At 40.5% G+C, this 22,283-nt stretch overlaps 3 protein-coding genes across 3 annotated transcripts; all 3 read left to right on the top strand.

The window, feature by feature from the left end:
* Positions 1-206: 206 nt before the first annotated feature.
* On the top strand, positions 207-4,369 carry LOC114801951 (intestinal-type alkaline phosphatase-like). Its single transcript, XM_029000466.1, has 11 exons — positions 207-330; positions 658-777; positions 1,252-1,367; positions 1,658-1,832; positions 2,549-2,721; positions 2,801-2,935; positions 3,041-3,116; positions 3,262-3,396; positions 3,500-3,691; positions 3,766-3,882; positions 3,963-4,369. Exons 1-11 carry the CDS (start codon positions 216-218, stop codon positions 4,232-4,234), a joined length of 1,626 nt encoding a protein of 541 aa, XP_028856299.1. The 5' UTR covers positions 207-215; the 3' UTR covers positions 4,235-4,369.
* Positions 4,370-5,679: 1,310 nt separating this feature from the next.
* LOC114802209 (intestinal-type alkaline phosphatase 1-like) lies at positions 5,680-9,536 on the top strand (the record flags this gene model as incomplete). Its single annotated transcript, XM_029000914.1, has 10 exons — positions 5,680-5,800; positions 6,485-6,600; positions 7,045-7,219; positions 7,298-7,470; positions 7,575-7,700; positions 7,778-7,847; positions 7,949-8,087; positions 8,173-8,363; positions 8,486-8,602; positions 9,256-9,536. Coding segments are annotated over 10 exons (1,509 nt in total), but the record flags the coding sequence as incomplete, so codon positions are not given.
* A 975-nt stretch (positions 9,537-10,511) lies between these two features.
* On the top strand, positions 10,512-21,320 carry ppp1r2 (protein phosphatase 1, regulatory (inhibitor) subunit 2). Its single transcript, XM_029001305.1, has 6 exons — positions 10,512-10,871; positions 15,062-15,169; positions 15,573-15,656; positions 18,385-18,488; positions 19,239-19,412; positions 19,532-21,320. Exons 1-6 carry the CDS (start codon positions 10,750-10,752, stop codon positions 19,549-19,551), a joined length of 612 nt encoding a protein of 203 aa, XP_028857138.1. The 5' UTR covers positions 10,512-10,749; the 3' UTR covers positions 19,552-21,320.
* The last annotated feature ends 963 nt before the right edge of the window (positions 21,321-22,283 follow it).

Genomic DNA, 22,283 nt, shown 5'->3' with positions numbered 1-22,283 from the left:
ATAAAATATATAGATATAGATATATATAAAAGGGCCGCTTAAAACAAAAACAAAGGAGAAATGAAGGCTCTCCAGCAGCCCCTGTGTGGTCTTCTTCCCCTTTCCCCGCCGTGAGCCTATAAGACGGTTGGAGCACCTCGCTTGCAACACACCCTGGCTTTAAAAAGGCAGCACTGGAGGCTGAGGGAGGCAGTCCTCTCCGCCGGTACGGCAGGATGCAGGCACCGCAGAGCTGGGCCCCCAGGATGCCACTCCTCCTGACCCCTCACCTTCTGCTGATCCTCCTCGCGGGTCTCTACCCCGGCAGCAGCTGTAGCGCAGAGGGCCAAGGTGAGAACACAGAAGCTGTATTGTCTCCATTCATAATGCTGACACTAGCCAGGCGTGAAGGTGCTTTCAGGTGGCCCGGGAGTACGGTTATCCACATGTGTGGCGAAACGAAAGTATTACGTCATCCGGACCAGACAGACCACTGTTTGCCTTTTGGTTGTTCTAGAATGTGATGGGGTCAGATGTTGAGACTGTTGCTGCTTGTGTGTCAGCACTCACCTTCCCTGGTCTTGTTGGGACATGTACCCTGTTCTTTTGAACCGAACATGACTGGATACTTCAAGAAAGAATCTTTTCACCCTTTCTGTCATTGTTTGCCGTGAGCAGATGCACGGGAAAAAGACTCGGAATACTGGAATGCCCAGGCCAGGTGCTCACTGGATGCGGCACTTCGGCTTCGGCCAACATCCCACCGAGCCAAAAACATCATTCTTTTCATTGGTGATGGTAAGAGAAAGCATTTACAAAGAATAGCACAGCGTTTTAAATCAAGAAGATCTCTACTGTTTAACTGTACCTTTTACAGAGAAGTAAAGCTCTTTTTTTACAGTAATAAACCGTTTTTTCTGTTCACAATGTGTTTACAATGCAACATACCAGCTTGTTCTAGAACCATAGTAATGATTCAAGCTTTTTATCTTTAATAACTGGAGGTGAAATAGGGTGGTAGTAGCCTAGTGGGTAACACACTCGCCTATGAACCAGAAGACCCGGGTTCGAATCCCACTAACTACCATTGTGTCCCTGAGCAAGACCCTTAACCCTAAGTTGCTCCAGGGGGACTGTCCCTGTAATACTGATTGTAAGTCGCTCTGGATAAGGGCGTCTGATAAATGCTGGTAATGTAAATGTAGGTGAACTCTGCATCTGACGTGTGTCATTTGAGTTTGTTGATGCTGTTTCGACTTTATCGTTTCTCAGGGATGGGTGTCTCCACCGTATCTGCGGCTCGAATCTTGAGGGGTCAGATGGCAGGCCGTTCAGGGGAAGAGACAGTTCTGGCCATGGATGCTTTCCCATACCTCGCCTTGTCCAAGGTCTGCCAGAGTGTGCCACCTCTGCATGCCGTGTGTGGTTAACAGCACAAAATCTTACCTTGAAATCAAGACTTCATAAGTGTAAATTGCTGCATGCGCAGTCAGGTACTCCTAAAGCTAATCAGATAAAGGAGCTGGAATATAAATAAAACATAATGAGGCTGTAATATTCTCCCTGGGGTTAGCCTTGAATTCCTTTCGTGAGCTCACTCTGCCGTTGCAGCGGTTGTGGTGTGTGAAGGGTCAGCAGGTTTGCGTCGCATGACGTCAACGTGCCGCACTCTCCGCAGACGTACAGCGTGGACAGGCAGGTGTCGGACAGTGCGAGCACGGCGACAGCTTATCACTGCGGAGTCAAGGCCAATGCCAAAACGGTAGGCCTTAATGCCCGCGCAGTGGCCTACCAGTGCAACAGCACCTTCGGCAACGAAGTGCACTCTGTACTGCACCGTGCCAAGGCTCAAGGTACGTGCTTGTATCTCTCTCACGCACACCAACACACTCCTCTCGGATGCTACCACACGCAGAGCTATAATTAGTGAAGCTGGCCCTCGGCAATTGGCATAATTAGTGCAAAATCAGACCACAGGAGGAAAAAAAAATTACCTGTCTGCGTCAGATGATTAAATCTGTTGAGGGCTGAATCAGGTCGGGCGACTTTTCCAATAACGTCCATGTGAACTCCGAAGTAATTGGCTGTGGTCTCAGCCACGTCAAGCATTTAAGATCAGTAAGTGGGAGGCAAGATTTTATAGGCGGAAAATCTGTCTTGACACCGCAGGGTGTCAGAAGGGTGTTATCATGATTGTTTCTTTTTTGGTTGTACTCGTAAATAAGGACGCCTTCTATTGCAGCGGTGCACGTGATGCCAGTGCGGTCGTGGGTAATCTGCATGAGTAAATGCTGTAATAAAAATAAAATGCTGCGCTCAGCTCAGCTCATTATCAGTAAATGAACAACCTGGCAGAAGCAACATGACAGCCATGTTTTTTTTTTTCATTGGACGTGGGATGGTTTGGGACGGTTATCAGAGAGAAACGTGTCTGAGAGCTGGCCCATCAGTTTGGCTCCCACATTCCAACTGCCCATAATGGACGTGTGTGGCCCGTGGCGTTATTTGTCCATGTGTGCATCTGTATATGTATTCAGTCTTGCTCTGTGTGCGCTGTGTGTGTTCCAAGGGAAGTCCGTGGGCATCGTGACCACCACCCGTGTCCAGCACGCTTCCCCTGCCGCCTCCTATGCTCACTCGGTGAGCCGCAGCTGGTACAGCGATACAGACATGCCCTCTAGTGCACGACAGCAGGGTTGTACTGACATCGCTGCGCAACTGGTCTCCAACACAGATATTGATGTGAGATGACATAGGGTACAATTTCTGGTTAAACGCTTTGTTCTCTGGTGACTGAAAAGATCTCGTATGTATCTGTCAGGTGATTCTCGGAGGAGGACGTATGTACATGACACCAAAGGGAACCCCCGATCCTGAGTACCCCACCTCCTCCTCAAAGAAGGGTCATCGCAGAGACAAGAACAACCTTATTAAAGCCTGGCTGGATGCTCGAAAGGTGCTATACACCATTGATTGACCTTTGACCTTTTCAGTCAGTTACAGTTCAGTTACAATATAAACATTCAAAAGTGTGTGAATGTTTTCTTTTACCTGTCATCAGGGGAAAAATGCCAAATATGTTTGGAACAAGGACCAGTTTGATGCAGTGAATACAAAAACCACAGACTGCCTTATGGGTAAAATCCTTTGTTCTAATTTAATTAACTTGCCATAATAGCGCTGCCAGAATGAACAGTTTATACAATTACACTGGCTTGGCCAAAAACATTATTAAATATTTAACACCCAGCATCCGTCATTGTTCCAACAAATACGCTGCAGGTCTCTTTGAGGCTAAAGACATGAGGTTTGAAGTGTTCCGCAACCACACACGAGACCCTTCCATTATTGACATGACAGAAAAGGCTATCAAGATCCTCAGTAAAAACCCAAAAGGTTTCTTCCTGTTTGTGGAAGATAAGTATTCCTCACCTATTTTAGTCAATTTTCGTAACAGAACATTTTTATCGTTGTACAATATCATTATTAGTTTGACTGGTAGCTTCTTTTATTGCTGTAGGTGGGAGAATTGATCATGGACATCACGATGGCATTGCCAAGCTGGCCCTGACCGAGACAGTGATGTTTGACAGAGCCGTGCAGCGGGCCTCACAGCTCACCAGAGAGTCTGACACACTCACCATTGTTACAGCAGACCACTCGCACGTTTTCACCTTTGGGGGAAACACACCCCGTGGCAACCCTATTTTTGGTATGTGCTGTGAAATAAACACGGCTTCATTGCGCGGATTAATTCTGTTATTTCATGTTGATCATGCTTTTCAGGACTCGCTCCGAAGAAGGCGGACGACAGAATGCCATTCACGAGCATTCTGTATGCAAATGGTCCAGGCTACATTCATGTGAATGGAACAAGGGGAAACATCACGCTTATCGATTACTGTGAGTTTGTACAAGCTGTGATTTGTCATTATGACATAAAATTGGGAAGAGAGTAACCCTGATTTTGGGCTTTCTTTCAGTTGATGAGGAGTACATGCAACAGACCGCAGTGCCTCTGGATGCAGAAACCCATGGGGGGGAGGACGTCGCCATATATGCCAAAGGGCCCATGGCCCACCTCTTCCATGGCGTGAAGGAGCAGAACTACATTGCCCATGCCATGGCCTACGCTGCATGCCTGGAGCCATACACAGACTGCCCACCACATCCACACAGCTCCAGGGGGATGTCCCACTCAGTAGCCAAACCTGTGCTGTATCTATTACTGCTGTTATGGATCCTTTCTAGTTGATATCATCTACCATTTTCCATGATAGACTGCAATTCCTGTTCATAGGTGACTTAAGATAAGGCTGATAACAGATTTATATACACTTGTATTATAAAAAATTATTTTAGGACCAAATAATTTTGTACTTATTTCTAATTCAACGTTTTTTTTTTTTTGTTTTTTTTTTTTTACAGATTTTTAGATAATAAACCAATAATTTAGAGATCACAGAGCCTAATATTGTAAATAATGACCTTTATAATAAAGTTTCCACATTTCCATATGATCTTCAGCATTTTTTGCACAATTCTTCTTTGATAATTATGACATCCACATTTCTAAGGCATTATGATAAAATTATAATTGTTTTATGAATCTGATATCAGTAATTTATTTCCTCAAATGTATGTTAATATTTAACTCTATTTTACTGGCACCGATTGTTTTCTAGTGTCGTTGATCAAATTCGTAAAATATCATTTCTACACATGAATGGACCATCTTGCAAGCGTATGTTGAAAGAAAAGGAACTGGATTGTTTTTAAGCACTTTCTTGTTAACTTACTTTTATTTCTGAGAATGAGGAAGTTTCTCAAAAGGCATGAGGAAATTTTTATGAGTGCAAAACCCTCTCTAGCATTAAAAAGGGCCATCTATTAAGGACAAGCAGAAATGTCAGATTGAACTGATTTGCATGTTTGTGACTTACAGTTTGAGAAAGGACAACCCTCTAACAGCATGATTATCTAAATTATCTAAATTATCTCATTTGTCTTGGCCCGGTTTATATGTGATCAATATCATCTTCTTGGTTATGAAAGTTAACACACATGAACTTTGATCATGAGTAACCACTATAAACTTTCAACGGTATGCAGGTTTACCTCTACATGCATCTAGCCCAGGAACCATGGCTTCTTGTCATGTATCTCTTATTGTTGGATTTTTTGGCATTCTCAGTATAGATTGGACTCTCTCAGTGATTCCTGGTAGGCAATATAACAATTTTTGTAATATTATTGTTTTGTGCTTAGGGTGTTGCATAGAGGCATCACCTACATGTAAGGCTTGTCAACATTAATATAAATATGAATGCTAATTTAAATATTGAGTAAATAAACAAATTGGTTAGAATGTTGTTTCTAGTGAAAACATTGAGGAAGTCACTGACATCAGTTTATTTTTAAAAGGTAAACTTTCATGAGTGCAATACCTTTTAACCTCAGGAATCAAGTATAACTGATATTACAATAACAAAAAATAATTCACATTACAGAAGTTTCCAAATTCTGATGAGTATTTTTAATACTTTATAAAGGCTAATAGGTTTAATGTTTAAATGTTGCTTTGTGTTATATTTAGCCAATATTGTGTTCATTCCTACACAAAGAATTTGTAATATAATGACCAAATGGAACATGAAGCAATGCAGAAATAACTTTCATGGATTTTCATGGATTTGATTCCCAGCTGAGGAGGAGGTTCCCCAGTTCTGGAACATAAAAGGTAAAGATGCCCTGCTGACAGCACTGGAACTGAAGCCTAATGTAAACAGGGCCAAAAATCTCATCCTTTTCCTGGGCGATGGTAAGTCTTATATTTCACCAAAGAAGAGTTTTAATTGTACCATTGCAACAAATTGCTGGACTTGAGTTTCATTGGGTATTTATTTCAGTAAAGTAATGATGAAGACAAACTGGACTTGCAAATGGAACTTGAGCTGGGGCCACAGAAGTTGGTGGTATTTTAATGTGTCAGTAATTACATATCTTTAAGTGGAGGCATCTTTTTAGATGTATATGCAGCAACTGATATAGCATCTCACAGTATCTTCATAACATAAACAGAAAATACAATCTTATCTGATTTTACCACCACCCTGGAATAGATAAGCTGTGGAAAACTTTGAACTCTCCTCATCCTCGTCTTCCTCCGCTTATCCAGGTCCGGGTCATGGGGGCATCATCCCAAGTCTTTGAACTCTCAAACAATAAAATTTATGGTTGTAGACAGTGGTTGGTTTTCTTGGACTAATCAGTCCATAAACATTAAAACTGCAAAGCTTGTAAATTTGCTAATCGTTAAATTCTTTATACTCATTAACATTTTATAATTTTGTAATAAATTCATAAAAAAAAAAACCAATCATTTCCAGAAAGAAATACTACAACAAGTCACCGTTTGTGTATTTGTGTGTGACATTTGTGTATTTCATTTTTTCATGCTACCCTGAATATTTGTGTCACCTCTGTGTCCATGACCTGTGTCCAGGCATGGGGATTACTACAGTGACCGCAGCGAGGATTCTCAAAGGGCAGTTAGCTGGGAGGACAGGGGAAGAGAGTGTTCTTGCAATGGACACTTTCCCCTACGTTGCATTGTCCAAGGTAAAGATCCTTGATAATCTCTTACTGAAAGTAATAGTTCAGAAGGTGAGTGCAAATAAAAAAATAAAAAAAAACTGTTTACTTTTATCTATCCATTCATCCCATGATGCTCTTCAGCATGGTACAGATTGTGTCCATGCATTCACTTAAATGGTCAGTTGGTCAAATGGTCAGACTGGTACTTGCTGAATTTCACAATAAGCTTTTTTCTGGTAATATAAATCCTTTAACTTTTAAGATCATTATAACATGAAGATTTTTTCCATTGACCTTATAGATTTTAGGGCAACCTTTGAGATTAGGGGTAGTGAAATATTAGGGCAGTTTGGCATTCACAGCCCACTTTTTGCTTCCATTGGTGCTTACAAAACCAATGAAGAAAAATGTGTGTGTGTGTGTGTGTGTGTGTGTGTGTGTGTGTGTGTGTGTGTGTGTTTCTATAAGACCTACAATGTAGATCAACAAATGCCTGACAGTGCTGGCACAGCAACCGCCTACCACACTGGGGTCAAGGCTAACTACGGCACCCTGGGACTGAATGCAGCATCTCGCAGAGGAAACTGTAACTCTGCTAAAGGCAACGAGGTCAAGTCAGTCCTGCACCGAGCCAGGATGGCAGGTCAGTGCTGCACCGAGCCAGAATTCAAATCTGAGTGCAGGGCTACTGAGAATTTCCATTTAATTTTTTATTGCACAGGGATGTCAGTGGGCATTGTTACAACGACACGCGTGCAGCACGCTTCCCCGGCTGGAAGCTACAGCCACTCTGCCGACAGAGACTGGTATGGTGATGCTGAACTACCAACAGCAGCAGCACAGAGTGGCTGCAAGGATATTGCCTATCAACTGGTTCACAACACTGACATCAATGTAAGACTCTCAACATCGATTTGCATCAAGTATTATTATTATTATTATTGAAAAAGAATTGTGTCTTCAGCTAATTGAACGACTCCTTATTTGATCTTGGAAAGGTTATTCTGGGAGGGGGACGACAGTACATGTTTCCAAAAGGCACCCCCGATCCAGAGTACTCCAGTTCTTCAGGGAGCCGCTTAGATAAACTAAATCTGGTTGATCTATGGTTGACAAACAAGACAGTAAGTTCACGGCAGTCTGTAGTTCACTACAAGATAATATTCCAATGATTATCAATGGATATATCACTTTTTTCCAGAATGCTCATTATGTTTGGAACAAAGATCAGTTAGATGCAGTGGATGCAAATAAGGCAGACTACTTAATGGGTATGAAGGCAACCAATCAACCAAACTGATCCATGTTTTTTATTCACTAACGCCCTTCACGTTCTTTCATAATTCTATTTAAAATCCATTGTCCTGCACAGGTCTCTTTGAGCCAAAGGACACAAGGTATGAACTTTATCGTGACAAAAAGACTGACCCTTCACTTTCTGAGATGATGGAGAAAGCTATCAAAATCCTCAGGAGGAACCCAAAAGGATTCTACCTCTTCGTAGAAGATGAGTAAAAATGTGATGCAATCTATATTTAACAGAATATGCTGTGTTTAACTTATTTTACTTTGTTCCTGGCTATTGTTCATTTTAAGTGGAAGAATTGATCATGGACACCATGATAGCGAGGCTAAATTATCACTGACGGAAGCCGTGGAGTTTGACCGGGCCATTGCCAGGGCTGCTGAGCTGACCAGTGAACTGGACACCCTGACTGTAGTAACAGCTGACCACTCACACGTCTTTTCGTTTGGAGGACACTCTGTCAGAGGAAACTCTCCCTTAGGTACCCATTAATTCACAAAAGTTTTGCAATTTGGCTTGTGCCACAAATGATGGTTTTACATTTATACAAAATATCTTTACTTTACCTGATAATGTAATTTTCCATTGTGTTTTACATTTTAGGAATCTCAAGAAAACTGGCTTTTGATATGAAACCATTCACTACAGCTTTATATGGGAATGGACCTGGTCACAATATTGTCAATGGATCTCGTGCCTATGTTAATGAAACAATTGCCAGTAGGTTACCATATATGCATTAATAGATTATTAATTTGATGTGATTGAAATATGGAATATCTGTTTTATTCATATTTACATTTTATAGACATAGCAGTACCTTCTAGTGAAACCTATGCCTATTATCAGCTATCAGCTTCCATGAAGGCCCCAGTTCACAGTTTATAGGAATAATCGCTAACATTATCTGTTTCTGGTGTCAAAAACCAAAGAACACCTTCTGGTTGAGTTCATGATTTGAGAGGTCAAGGCTGTCTTGACAGCACAAAAGAATCCAACTCAATGTTAGGCTGGTGGTTGTAAGGCTGGCTGATTTAGTTCTGCTTTGTGCAGGGGTGGGCAATTGTACAATGATCAGCTTTGAGCATATAATCTCATGTGATCATTTTTTTTGCCATTTCACCCACCCCTAGTTATGAGTTTAGTTCTGTTTTGTGCCATTGCAAAAATGGGATATCTTAGCTCCATCTTGTGGACTATTTAGTGAGTTCAACTGAAGTTGTGGAACATTTACCAAATATACTAATTTTAACTAATTAAGTGTAAATGCTTAATTTGCTTCATTTATTGAATATTGTAAGTGCTTTCCACTAACAGCCATTCAACTCAGTCATATATGTTATACTAATGAAAAATGTCTGTTCCCTTCACAGTTGCTGATGGATACCTGCAGCAGTCAGCTGCGCCCCTTGATTCCGAAACACACGGTTCTGAAGATGTTGCCATTTTTGCCAAAGGCCCTATGGCTCACCTTTTCCATGGGGTTCAGGAACAGAGCTACATTGCACATGCGATGGCCTATGCTGGCTGCATTGAACCGTACAATGACTGCTCAGTAGAGCCTCTTCCGACTCTGCCAGGACACGCTGCATCAATTCAGTTCAATTTTACGGTGTTGTTGCTGGGCTTTCTGCCTTCACTTTGTCTGGTATGAGTGTAATGTGTCAGAAATGTATAGTGACTTTTTAGCAGATGAATTAAACAAGTATTCCACTAGATTCTAGCATTAAACTAGATTTTGTTTTTCCTGTCTGTTTCCCCTGAACCAATGTAAAATCGTGTTGTAGTTGTAGTTTGGGAAAGAATTGTAATTCAGATGGTTATTGTAAATTGTGTATTTTAAATTATAATTTCACTTGAACCTTGTTATGTGCATCTGTATATATTATTTTTTTTTATATTTTCCTGTCCAGATCACCAGACATGGCAAATAGTTGTTTTGCATACTATAATCAGAAATAAATTGATGGATGGGGAAAAGTACATTGCCCACACATTAATTATGATGTGGATGAATAGGCACAACTCAAAATGTGCAACTGATTTTTTAAACACCTTTTCCTTGACCTGTGTTTACTAATAAAAATTAAATTAAATTGACAATGAAAAAATTCAATAAAAAAAACTTGAACTCGTTATTAAGTCAATATGCAATGAACCTACAGGACAGCACACGGTGCACCGAAAGAAATGTGTCCTCTGCTTTTAACACCGTCACCCTTGGTGAGCAGTGGGCAGCCATGAAAGGCACTCAGGGAGCAGTTGCTTGGGGACGGTGCTTTGCTCAGTGACACCTTGACAGTTCGAATCCCGACAACCTTCTGATTATGGGGCCGTTCCGTTACCTGCTAGGCCAACCACTAGGCTGCCTCATCTGAAAACTGAAACATCAGCATCTTTAATAACACTGCTTTATAATAATAATAATAATAATAATAATAATAGCAATAATAATAATAATAATTTAGCATTCTTATATTTTTATTGGTTTTATGTAGTAAATAGCTACTGGCTCAAAGTCGCTTATAATAAGCTGATTTGGCAACATGAACCACAACACATATGGCGACATAGACTTGACGATCCTTGGTGTAAAAATCTCGCGATACTTTGCGAGACCAGACACAGGGCGGGTGTTCACCGCGCTGCCGAACTCAGGGTTGTTGTGTGGCGGCAACTGCTTGTTCCGCACGACAGGGACTGAAGTGGTCTGTTTTGTGGGTTCATGACGCGCTGTAGAGCACCTCTTTGTTTTTTGTGCTGAAATGTGTTTTTAGTTATACAGAAAGCGTAACAACACATACACTTTTATCAAGGTTGCCAGGACCCGTATTGAAAGCACTGTCAGGTGGGTTGAAGTGACTGGAATGGCAGCGCCTCGGCCCATTAAAGGTATTTTGAAGAACAAAAACAGCGTTGTGAGCGCCAAAACGGGCCCAGAACTTCCCGTGGACAACCCAGAACCGGCGCCACTGGAAGACGAGCAGCAGTGAGTACTGACAGGTAGCCGGTAGGCTAACCAGCTAACGTTACGCATGTAGCTCCGTTTGTCTAAAACGAGAGAGTTCGCGAATTTTCTCCACTTGCCGGATTAAAAAGCTCTGTCATTGTTACTGGGAGATGCATGTCGTCGACCTGCTTTGCCGATTACGGTCCACCTCTCGCCAGTGCACCAGAACACCAAAACAAATCGCGATTTCTCTTCAAAACGCCCAACTCCGAATAGACACGTGTCTGCAGGTGCCTGACCGGTGTGAAGACGTCAGATGTGCTTCGTTTCAGCACAAAAAAAAGGCGATCTCCAAAGAATATGACACGTTTAAACTGCTGGTGTTAAGTATAATCGACTGAGATCTACGGAGTTCATTGCGTTTAAAAAATAATATTAATAATTACTGCATTACAAATATTACCTATTATCACGTTTTTAATATTACCTTTTATCATTTTTTTCATGGAAATTTTTGTTTTGGTGTAGAAGTCATAGCTCGCAAACATTCACATGATTGAACATATCAAAGTTTAAGTTTATATCATGGTCTCCAATGCCTATTTTTCCATTATGACCCCTTTAAATTTCCACCAACCTGAGAACCTAAAATCTTTGCATAAAACCTTTTTATTTGCAGCCAGCAATCATGATCACCTGTGTTTTATAGCTGGCAGCTAAAAGAACTTCCAGTTATTTGGTGGGCTGAGCTTTCTGGCTTTAATGAGAAATGAGACATGGTTGAGATGGTGGTTTTGGCCTAAAGGGAGAAAGTGTGTTTTGTCCTGCTATTGAGGTCAGGCTTGTGTGGCGCTTTAAACCTCAAGTGCAGTCAGCAAGGTGCGGTATCATTTTTGTGTCATCGCCATGGACCAGCGTAGGAAGAGACGTCACAGTACATTTGCCCAAGTGTCATCACTTGCCGCTAAAAAAGGCACAGTTATGCCCCGACCCTTCAGTAATCCATTTTGCCAGCTAAAATGTTTTTTTGCCCATTGCTGTTTCTTCAGACTAATATTAATTAGGCAAATTCAGAACATGTTTATGGTGCCCACCTGACTGTATGCTTTGTTGCTGGAACATTGAGTGAAAGGGGGGGGGATCCAGTTCATCCACCTCCTGTGAAAATAGGCCATTCAAGAATGGCAGCTATTACTGAATTCTGGTCCCGACGGAGAGTGGAGTCTTCTGTGTTGATACCAAAATAGTTTAATGAAAAGGGGGGAGAAAATTTCCTTAAAGTTTGTGCACGTAGACAAGCATTTAATGTTGCACCATTTGATGTTCACACTCTTCCAAGCTAATATTATGTCACAGGTAATGCATCTGGTGCATGTAACCAAACATTCAGTATATGAGCTGACATACTTTCCTCTGAACTCTATATAATATATGTTCAAGACAGTCGTTCTGTTTTTGATGGTAGTCAAAGACCAGATGCAAGCCTGTAAGGTCAGTTTTGACCTTACAGGTGGTTGGAATGCGTTTAGGTGTGGATTTCTCAGCACCATCCAATTGTGATGCTTGAATCAGATTGGGTTCATTAGTGCAGTCTGTGTTGTCTCATTAACAGATTAGGCTCAGTGTTGCTGCTGCTGTTGCTGTATTAGAAGATCACATGACCAAAGGCAGCGCACTTTTAATGTCCTCTGTGGTAGGTCTACTCAATGCTGCAAGTTCTACACATTAGACAACTCGATAGGTGGCTTTTTGCTTTCTTTCCAGTTGATTGGTACATTTGATTGTTTTTTTTAATATTATTAAGGCAAATATACTGATAACGCCACAAAAAAAGCTTAATAGGACATGACCCTGACTACTTGCTCATTGACTGAATGGCTTTCTGTTGTAGAGGGTTTTATGAGCGCAGAGTTGAAGAAATGCTTACAGTGCAATGTCTGGGTATCTTCTGGACATCAACGGGGCTTTGGTCATACTGTGTGTCAGTGATTTTTGAGCAGCCAAGTAGTGGATCGAACAAGATGCGTTCCGTGTGCTCATACCCCCAGGATGCCAACAGACATTCATTAACTCAAATTTTTGTGCATCAAAAAGTCTGATCGCTGAGCTGGTCCATGAAGTGTGAGCTCGATTGTACCTGACATTAGTCGCATTTGTGTTGATAGTCTAACGGGCTTTCTGTGGCTGCTTGAGTCCCAGTGCAGCAGCGTGGTTGAGTTGTATAACTGTCCCTCTTACGGCCGGACTGGCACATTGTGCTTCTGCCTCCAGCTCTGGTTGCATCACTGCACAAATCTGCAAGGCTCTGTCTGCACAGCTTGCCACGTTTATTTACTCTGTTCCTGCCTGGAAAATACACTTGGTGAGTTCCGGTTCCAATATGTCTAAGGGTTGATGTGAAACGTGCAAGAGGTGCACTTGCCAGTGAATGTCACGTAATGGTGGCCTGTCCATAACATCAGCGGAGTGGAGAACAAACGGATGGCGCTGAGGTGCAGTTTAACGGCAGGGCACTGATTATTGATCCTATATGGAGCCAATACAGTCCGTCTGTGTTCCACTGGAGTGTGTTTCCGGAATGAGGACAGGGATGAGGTGGAGGATTATGTCTGATGTAGCCGTTTTTTCATCATACACTCCAGTAGGCATATCTTGTGGGATGATGAACATGTACAGCTATGAATGTTATATATGATAAAATAACAGACTCTGGAAACAAATCGCCCTTGATGTATGCACATTAGAGGTGTGAACCTACACTGGTCTGACTATACAATTCGATTATGATCATGATGCATCCCATAAATTTTCTAGATTACTTCACATGATTTCAAATACATGAGTTAAGGTCTCGCCTGGTTCAGACGTCCGTGGCTTCAGGTGAGAACGGACTGAACACAGACCGATTTTTCTGCTCGTTGTAGCAAATCTAAAGCTGCTTTCAGATTAATGAAAATCACCAGGCAACATAATTATGTTCTGCATCGCAAAGAATAATTTCAACACCCCAATGAACATCTATTATTGTTATTGTTTAGTCAAAAAGGCTAAAATGGTTGGGAATGAAGGTTATTGATTTTGTTTCTGATATAGTAAAAACATCACAGGCATATTTCATAATATCTATAATAATAATAATATAATATCCGCATCTTATTAATACTAAATTAAACCAGTTTATACCATACGCTGACTGACTGCTCAGTTCAAACTTCATTAAAGCTGTGTTATCTACAGGTAGTGTTGAATATTTAATCACAGTTCTGCTTTAATGTGCTTGCCAGTAATCTAATTTGTGTTACCTTTATTACAAACTGAAACAAGGCCTGGTACATCTAGAATCTGTATTAGACAAATGCAGTGTTAGTAAGTTTCGGTACGCTCTAGTGCTGCGCAGTATATTGTTGTCACAGTGTGCCCATACTGAATAGGTGGATTTCACGTGATGTCATGCCAGAATGCGAAATTCAGGACGTAAAAGAAGTAAGGATCTGCCACCAATTTTTTGTGGCTGCTCTAATCGTTGTACCATTTAATCGTGGCAACATCTAATCGTGGCAACACTTCGCAATGTTAACGTCAAAAATTACTGTCGAGGATATCGAACGGTTACATTTTTATCATATTTTTTTGGCTGAAAAACCTATTCAAGGAATGCAGCTATATGTTTTTTTTTATAAAAATAAAATCTGTTCAGTCTGGCTGAACAATTGGGAAGTATATTGTGATTTTTTTTTTTTTTTTGCACCATACTGCCCAGCCCAGTTTATACTTTTCTGTCCAGGAAGCTTTACTACTTTCTTATTTCAGTCAAGACTGAGGTCAGGTTTGAGGGTGCAGTTAGGTACACATTGGCGTTATAAGATGTGGGCTGCTGCTTAGTCTTCTAACCTAATTCAAGCAAACATCTGAAATTCATAGGTTTTTGAGGAATTTTCTTTTTTTGTTTTGTTTTTTTGTCTGTATTTTATGAGGCAAGTCTTTAGCAGCAAGTGCTGTTATAAATTTATACTGTGCCAATTTTCCACTATTTGTGCTTTAGCCTTTGTGCAATGAAGGTGCACCAGGATTATAGCTGTGTACTTGTTCCAGAAATTGCCTTTATCCCAGAGTTTTAAACTGGGGCAAAGTCACAGTGTGAAATATAACGTGTCCTATGAGTAATAGTAGTGTCTGTATTTATGGCAGAGCCTAATTCAGCCACACGTTGTCTTGATTCATCCTGACAGGAAGAAGTCCGCAAAATGGGACGAAATGAACATACTGGCCACGTACCATCCAGCAGGTAAAGACTATGGGTTGATGAAGATTGATGAACCCAGTACACCATATAACCGGTAAGTGACGTAGCCTTCTTCGTTGAGGTTCATTTTGACTCATACAAATGTCCATTCTTCCAAGATCAGAAGATTAAAGCTCATCATGTCTTCTCTTTGAAAGAGGAGTGTGTTTGTCTGGATTTGCAAATTGTGCTCTTCGGTGTGAGTTTACTGCACTACAAAGAAGGCTCAGTTGTAAAAGGAGACCCTTTTCCTGTGGAGTCTAACCGCATTGGCAGGTCACCACAGGTTCACTACCGCTCTGGTAGATGCTTTTCTGCCCTGTCAGCAGGGCAGCGCAAGGGCGTCTCATTGAGAGTGCAACCGAATCTGCCAGGACACTCTGCTGGAAAGGTCACCAGGCGCCCCCACCCCTGGCACCCACCTCTCTGTGTCTGTTAAATTGATCCGTCTCTTTCAGGATGGTAGGGGACGAGGACGATGAAGGAGCACTCAGTGACTCCGACGGAAACATGGGCCTTACTGTGGATGACCTAGCAAAGAAGTAAGTGCTGCTGTAGAGGAGACTGTTGAACCATCATTCAGAATGATTAAATTAAAAAAACACTCCTGCTTTTCATGTATTCAGTCATTGAATAATTGAAGATTCACACTGAATGCAGTAAGTCTTCAGTAGAGCTCCTCTCCCATCTATGTTAGTAGAGGAAAGTGTGCCTGGTGTAATATTGTACGGGAAATCTCCAAAGGGAAATTTCTGTGCGTTGTCGTGTTTTCATGACGCTGGTAATAAATGTGTGTCCTAAATTGTACCAGTTGGGATTATCTTATCAGAATTCCAATCAATATCAGATTGCAAGTCACAGCTGTGTCTGTGATCGATCTGTGCCTTCTTAATTATGCCAGGTTGAAGACATGTGAATGTGGCCAAGCGAAGGATGTCATTACACAGCTTGTGCTTTTCTAGGTTCTGCTTTCCTGTTATCTGAAGTGTTCTGCTGGTTTTATAATAATCCTAAAGCAAAGGATTATCATTGATCTCTTCACTTGCAGATATATGCCTTCAGTAGTTAATAGATTTTTTATCTTAAATCTAAAGGGAAAATAACAATGAGAAATATTTATACTACATAAATGCAGACTGATAGCATTTAGGCACCATGTCGGATTCCAGCGTTAATAAAAGGTTTATCCAGTAATCTGACAGTATATATAAGAGATGTAAACAGAGGTCAATCAGACATAGGGAATGGGCGGGCCTTTGGCCTTAGCCAAAGAGATATAGGTACAGCAGTCGCTCCACCTGAGTATTCTGTTTCCATACTGGCAACGCAAATAGGTAATGTACAGCACGTTTATGAAGCCGAGACTTGGATAGAGGAGGCGGGTCGTGACTAATAGCCCTTTGGAAGCTGCCGCCAAAAGCTCCAGTAACCAGGCCAGGCTTCTGCACTCTGTCGACAAGGAAGCTGCTCTATGGAACTAGTGGGGGGAAAAAGACACAAACTAGACCACAGTCATAAAGCAGCAGTCCGAGCAACTCAACACACCTCACGTTAGAGCTGTTAGAGTATGGGCTCTATTTCTATCATTTTAGCCAGATTGGGTTTGGTCGAGCTCGCGTGGCAAATGAGCAGTCAGCGAACATGCTAAGTGTCTTACATGGTGTTATTCAGATTTATTACATGTTCGGTTTTAAACGAAATGTTCATTTGCTCGATTGCATGACTAATTATTTGTGCTTCATTGCTGAGCATGAATTGTCATTTACTATCGTTCATCCACTTGTCACTAATAATAAATCAACTAACAAATTAGCAAAGGGTAAACCCACCCTCGCACATCTGTCTGCCTGGAGGCTGCATGTGATCTGTCTTGTTATACACAGCACCTCGACAGAGTGTTAAAAAAAAAAAAACTTCTTTCTGAGAAGCTAAAGTAATCTATATTACTTTACGTTTTCTCATTTGTATTTCCATTCTATCATTTATTTAATAGCAAATTGTTTTGAATACATTTTAATGTTGCGTTGTCCTAATCAATAGTAATAATAAATTAGCTAATCCCATCTTACTTTGGATTACTATAATTGCCACCTACTGACCTTTCTTGCTATGGCTGTAGTATCTCAATAGGCTGGCAGGTAAGTGTTAAAAGCAGGGATGGATTAATGAACAGGCCCAGGGTCTCGAGCTGTGGTACTCTGCACACAGATGCTATTGAAAATAGACTTATACTGTCTGAGTATTGCACAAATTTTATTATTTCAGAATCAAAAAAACTTTATTAATCCCGAAGGAAATTGCTATTCATGGGGCTTTTAAAACATTCTCACTGAGGAGCATACCCATGGACCCGCTACACAATAATAATGATCAGGGTGATGTGGGCCAACAAGTTATGTGTTAAAAGTGTGTTGCATACATAGCACCCCCACTCCTGCTCACCTCCTGGGCGTGGAAAAAGTTCAGGCTCAAGAATTTTTTTCGCTATCAGTCCTGTGAATGTTTTGTGCAAAGACATAATGAAATCAAAGAATTTCTGGCCTGTTTCTATGCCTGATTTCCACACTCTAGCTGACATTGTTTGTATCCCGGCTGTAGAATACCCACCCAACCCACACCCGGTTCTCCATTCTTTCTACATCCCTCCCTTCTTTCCAAACATACCCACTTTCAAGAGAATCAGTCTTTTAGGATTGTTTATTGAAAGTTTTTTTTTCTCTCATGAAACTGTAGTTGTGTTATACTTAGGGAATAGTATTTTAACCTTGTGTAAGTCCCTTTCAAGGGAGCCTCAGGTCAGTTGGAAATGAACAACTAACAGTTTCTTTTCGATTTAGAAAGAGGCACTTTTCATGTTCCATAGTGAATTCACTCCTGGCGCTTTGATTCACTACGAGGAATTTTGGGACGATATTGTTATGCAGTTATACATTATGCGCCTCTTAGAGTGACATTGTGTAACCAAGGTGTTGCGATCCTCCATTAGGCCTCATGCATTCGACAATACACCAGGGCTAATATTTTACAATATTGAGGTGTATAATAATGTAGTGCATAAAAATAATGAATTTATTTGTCATTTTATCTAATATTTTTGACTTGCTTTTTAAAGAATGTTTACATTAATTTGACCATTTTTAAGTCTTCTATAGTAAATTTAGCTCAGTTTATAAGCTTTCATTTTGTGAAACCGTCACAAAAATATCTGACCTGGTTTTAAACCATTTATGTTTTTCCTGTCATGGTTTAATTTATCCTATCTGTTTTCAGATTGGCAGCAGCGGAGGGGACAGAACCTCGGTTTATGTCTAAAAAGGAAGAAGAGGAGGAAAGCAGTGAAGAGGAAGAAGAGGAGCTGAGCCCAGAAGAGCAAGGTTTTATATGCTTTTTTGTCTGTTTCAGTGATGAGTCACATGAAATAATGAATATTTGATGGAAATGGAATACTTTAATGAACAGTAGGGTTTATTGATTTGTTAAATTGATACTAATCTGGTTTAAAATATTATTTTAAATCACAATACATGAGTACCCATTATATTAATCATTAACCTGATTATTGCCCTTGGCAAGGTTTTTTTATAGGATGCTTAAATGAAGCTAGCGAATGACTGTTCCCCTGCAAATCTGTTCATTCTGAATCGGAACATCTTTATTGTCATTGTAACAAGTACAACGAAATTAGGTGCAGTCCCTGAGCTGGAGAGGTACTTTAAAGACTGGGGTTTAAAGCTGGCTTAAAAAGAAGACAACTAGCATATATATATATATAATACAAAATGTAAAATTAAAGGGTGAGGGAGAAAAAAATCAATTGAATTGGAGGTGGAAAAATAGATTAAATGTCATTAAGTGCCCTGATTGCAACAGGGTAGAAGCTGTTGTTTAGTATGTTTGACCTTGTTTTAATGTTCCTATATCTTTTGCCTGATGGCAGCAGTTGGAACAGGTCATGAGTGGGATGTGAAGTCCTTTATGATGTTTTGTGCTCCCTTGAGGCAGCAACACCATAACTCGTGTGTTTATGGCTTTAATTTCGGCTGGTCGCTGTTTAGAGCTTGCACTGTATATGCCCGCTGCAAGAAAATCAGTAGAACTCATGTGCCTTTTTATTTTCTTTCCAGAAAAAAAGAAACATTTTCAAATGATGAGAAAGATGCATTACAACGAAGGCCTTAATATTAAGCTGGCAAGACAGCTCATTGCTAATGAGCTAGAAGAAGAAGAAGAAGATGAGGACGAGGAGATGAGGGACGACACAGAAACGGAAGACATCAATGTAGATCCACCTCAGGATGGTAGTTTTTTTTTTTATTATTATTATACTGTTGTTATGGCTTGTTTAGTTATATGCCCTCATTCTTCTGCTTTGTTCTTTGAACTGTTGATTCTGACACATGCTCTCTGTCTATTCTAGTTGATTCCTTGGACTCATAGAGGGTGACACTATTGCCCTTTAAGTTGTGACTCAGCTTATTAAACATTTGAAGGCACAGTGTTGTCATGGCAGCCATTGCTGACACTGCTTAAGGATCCCAAAACTGCCCTCCCCCATCCCTCCAGCGCCTGTTTTCTGTGAACAGTATGGTGCAGCACAAATCGACGTCACCAGTCGCTCCTTCTGTTGCCAAGCTTTGGTCTCACTATTGTCATGTAACGGAACATGACCTGAAGATTGTTATCTGACTGTTGTCATCAGTGAGATCATCTTCCCTACAAGTCTCGCTCTATGGAAACGCAGATCTAGGTGGTGTGGTGTGGCAGGGCTGTAGTTTATATACATATATATATTTTTTACTCATGAGCACTGAGTCCTTCATCATTTTCTGCCAAGCTCAGATCCATTAATGCTACCACTCTTCATCTAGACTCTTTTATTTTGCTTTTAATTGCAAATTCCTGCTTGGCCTTGTCCATAAAATAAAGAGCTGCTGCTAATGCACAATAAATGTTTAGATCAAGTATTTGTTTTGACCTACCAGAAGGAGTGATGCACTAATAGACAAAGCTCAGGCTTTTTATGAATGCTTCCCTAAGCTTTACTGTTTATGCATGGTGACAAGATCCATGCGTGTTACTATTCTGGCACCCTGATATGTTTGCTCTTATAAAGAATAAGAGGGCATGTACATGTACTTAAAGGTGAATTCATTAGAACTACTGATTGAACTGGGGGTGTGTGTTTTGGGAGTTTTGAGATGGGGAATCTTTTTGCTTTGTGTGTAATTTTTCTTTTCAATTACAGACCATTTTATGGCCAGCAGATTGTATTGTCTTAATTGTTTTGTCTCTACTGTTCCTTACGAAATGAAACAAAAGACTTATTTTCATGACCTGAACAAGTAACAGACTCTGTTATATTGTATGTTTATTGTATTTTGGCCTTTATTTTGGTACTGTAAGGGTTGGGCTGAAATCGAGTTTTCTTCATTTGAAATGTTTTGCAGTAACCTCTGCCTAGGTAATATCTACTGTTTATCCATAAAATAAAACCATTTAACCTGAATATCAGATTTAATATTTAGATTTAATCTACCCAGCTCTCCTATACATATTCCTCATAGACAGAAATACTAGCTCTCTGCGATGTATGCGAGTCTGGAGATCAGCAGTGGCTGTTTGATCATTCTTTTTCATTCGGGAGGATTTTTTTTCAACTGATTTGAATTGGGTGTAGTACAATTGTTTTGGAATCTTTAAACAATTTGATTAATTTTAAGGTGTTTAAAAAAGCAGCAGCAGCAGCAGTACACTAAATCACTTCTGCATTTAACGCAATGGTATTATAATAGGTTTGATCACAATCACAGGAGATTGATGTTGAGTACTTTTGAAGTATTGCAAAGTAAGATCTTTTTAAAGCAAATCAAATAATGGAACCTTGTTTGGAATAGCATATTGTCCCTTCAGTGCATTTGTGTTCATTTTGGCCCTATTCAGGGCATGTGACAAAATCAGGCTTAGCTGACCTCTTGACTCTTGTACAGTACAATTGATCATTAATGTACTGTGCTCTTTGTCCATTCACCTAAAATATTTTTTACTTTGTTTTTCTGAAGCACATGTTTTCTATTACATGTCTCCTGAACATGTTCATATCCTCTTGACATTATTTGCTTCCTGTTTTCTATCGTGTGCACTGGCATGTTCATTTCAAGAATGTGTAATTTTTTTTTGTCTTGTTAATTAAAGACTTCAATGTGGAATAGTGTTCTGTATCATTAAGGGTCCAAGCTTATTATCCTCACCAAATTTCACCATCTTGTAGAACTTTATAAGTAGTGTCTATAGACTCAATGGTAGCTCGGAGAAGTACAGGGCTGGAATTCTTACCAAACACGTTATTAGACAATCGTGACTTAAACTTTCAACATTTTTTGTCGAATATCCCCAAGGTCATTCAAAAAGAGCGTTTCGACATTTAGCAGATGCCCTTATCCAGAGCGACTTGAAATCAGTAGGGACAGTCCCCCCGGACACTCTGTGGTCGGACACACGGTAGGACTGTAGGATTAACTGAGTAAATGCAGCTTTAATTACTTTCCTATTCCTAAGTAATTTTTTCATTGATTATTCATGAACAAATTTTAAGGGGTTTCAAGACAATGAGATGACATTTTCTTCTGTAAACTGACATGTTTCAAGAAACATCATTTAGACTGGGACCATGCTGACCTACCTATATGGTAGCAAAGGCTCATTTTACCAGCCATTATACCTTGTCTAAGGTTTGAAATGGCGTCTGTGCCCTTGATCCATAGAGCAGTCTCCTGTCCCTGACACTGATCTGCTGCCGTGTGACCATGAAGACACATCAATCACCTGATACCTGTCCAGGACCCATAACCTCCCTGCCATTACATGCACATTTACAGCGTTTGGCAGACGTCCTTATCCAGAGCTCTAATAACTCTAATAAGTCATGTTGGCCTGGAGATACCATGTGAGCAGCAGTTCTGTTTAGATTCATACACCATCCTGCTCCATCCCTTTACCCCAAAATGCTGCATGAATGTCATATATTTACCATTTGTTGGCAAGTCTCGATTTCAAAGTCAGCCTAGGACTTGCACTGGAAGATCAATCTTGTAATTAGGCTGCAAAAAAAAAAAAAAAAAAAAGAGTCTCTAAAACCTGTTGTTTGTGCTGAATTGGAAATAAAGTTTTAA

This window comes from Denticeps clupeoides, chromosome 13 (assembly GCF_900700375.1).
Source record: "Denticeps clupeoides chromosome 13, fDenClu1.1, whole genome shotgun sequence".
NCBI classification, from domain to species: domain Eukaryota; kingdom Metazoa; phylum Chordata; class Actinopteri; order Clupeiformes; family Denticipitidae; genus Denticeps; species Denticeps clupeoides.
This window is presented reverse-complemented; position numbering and strand designations above follow the sequence as displayed.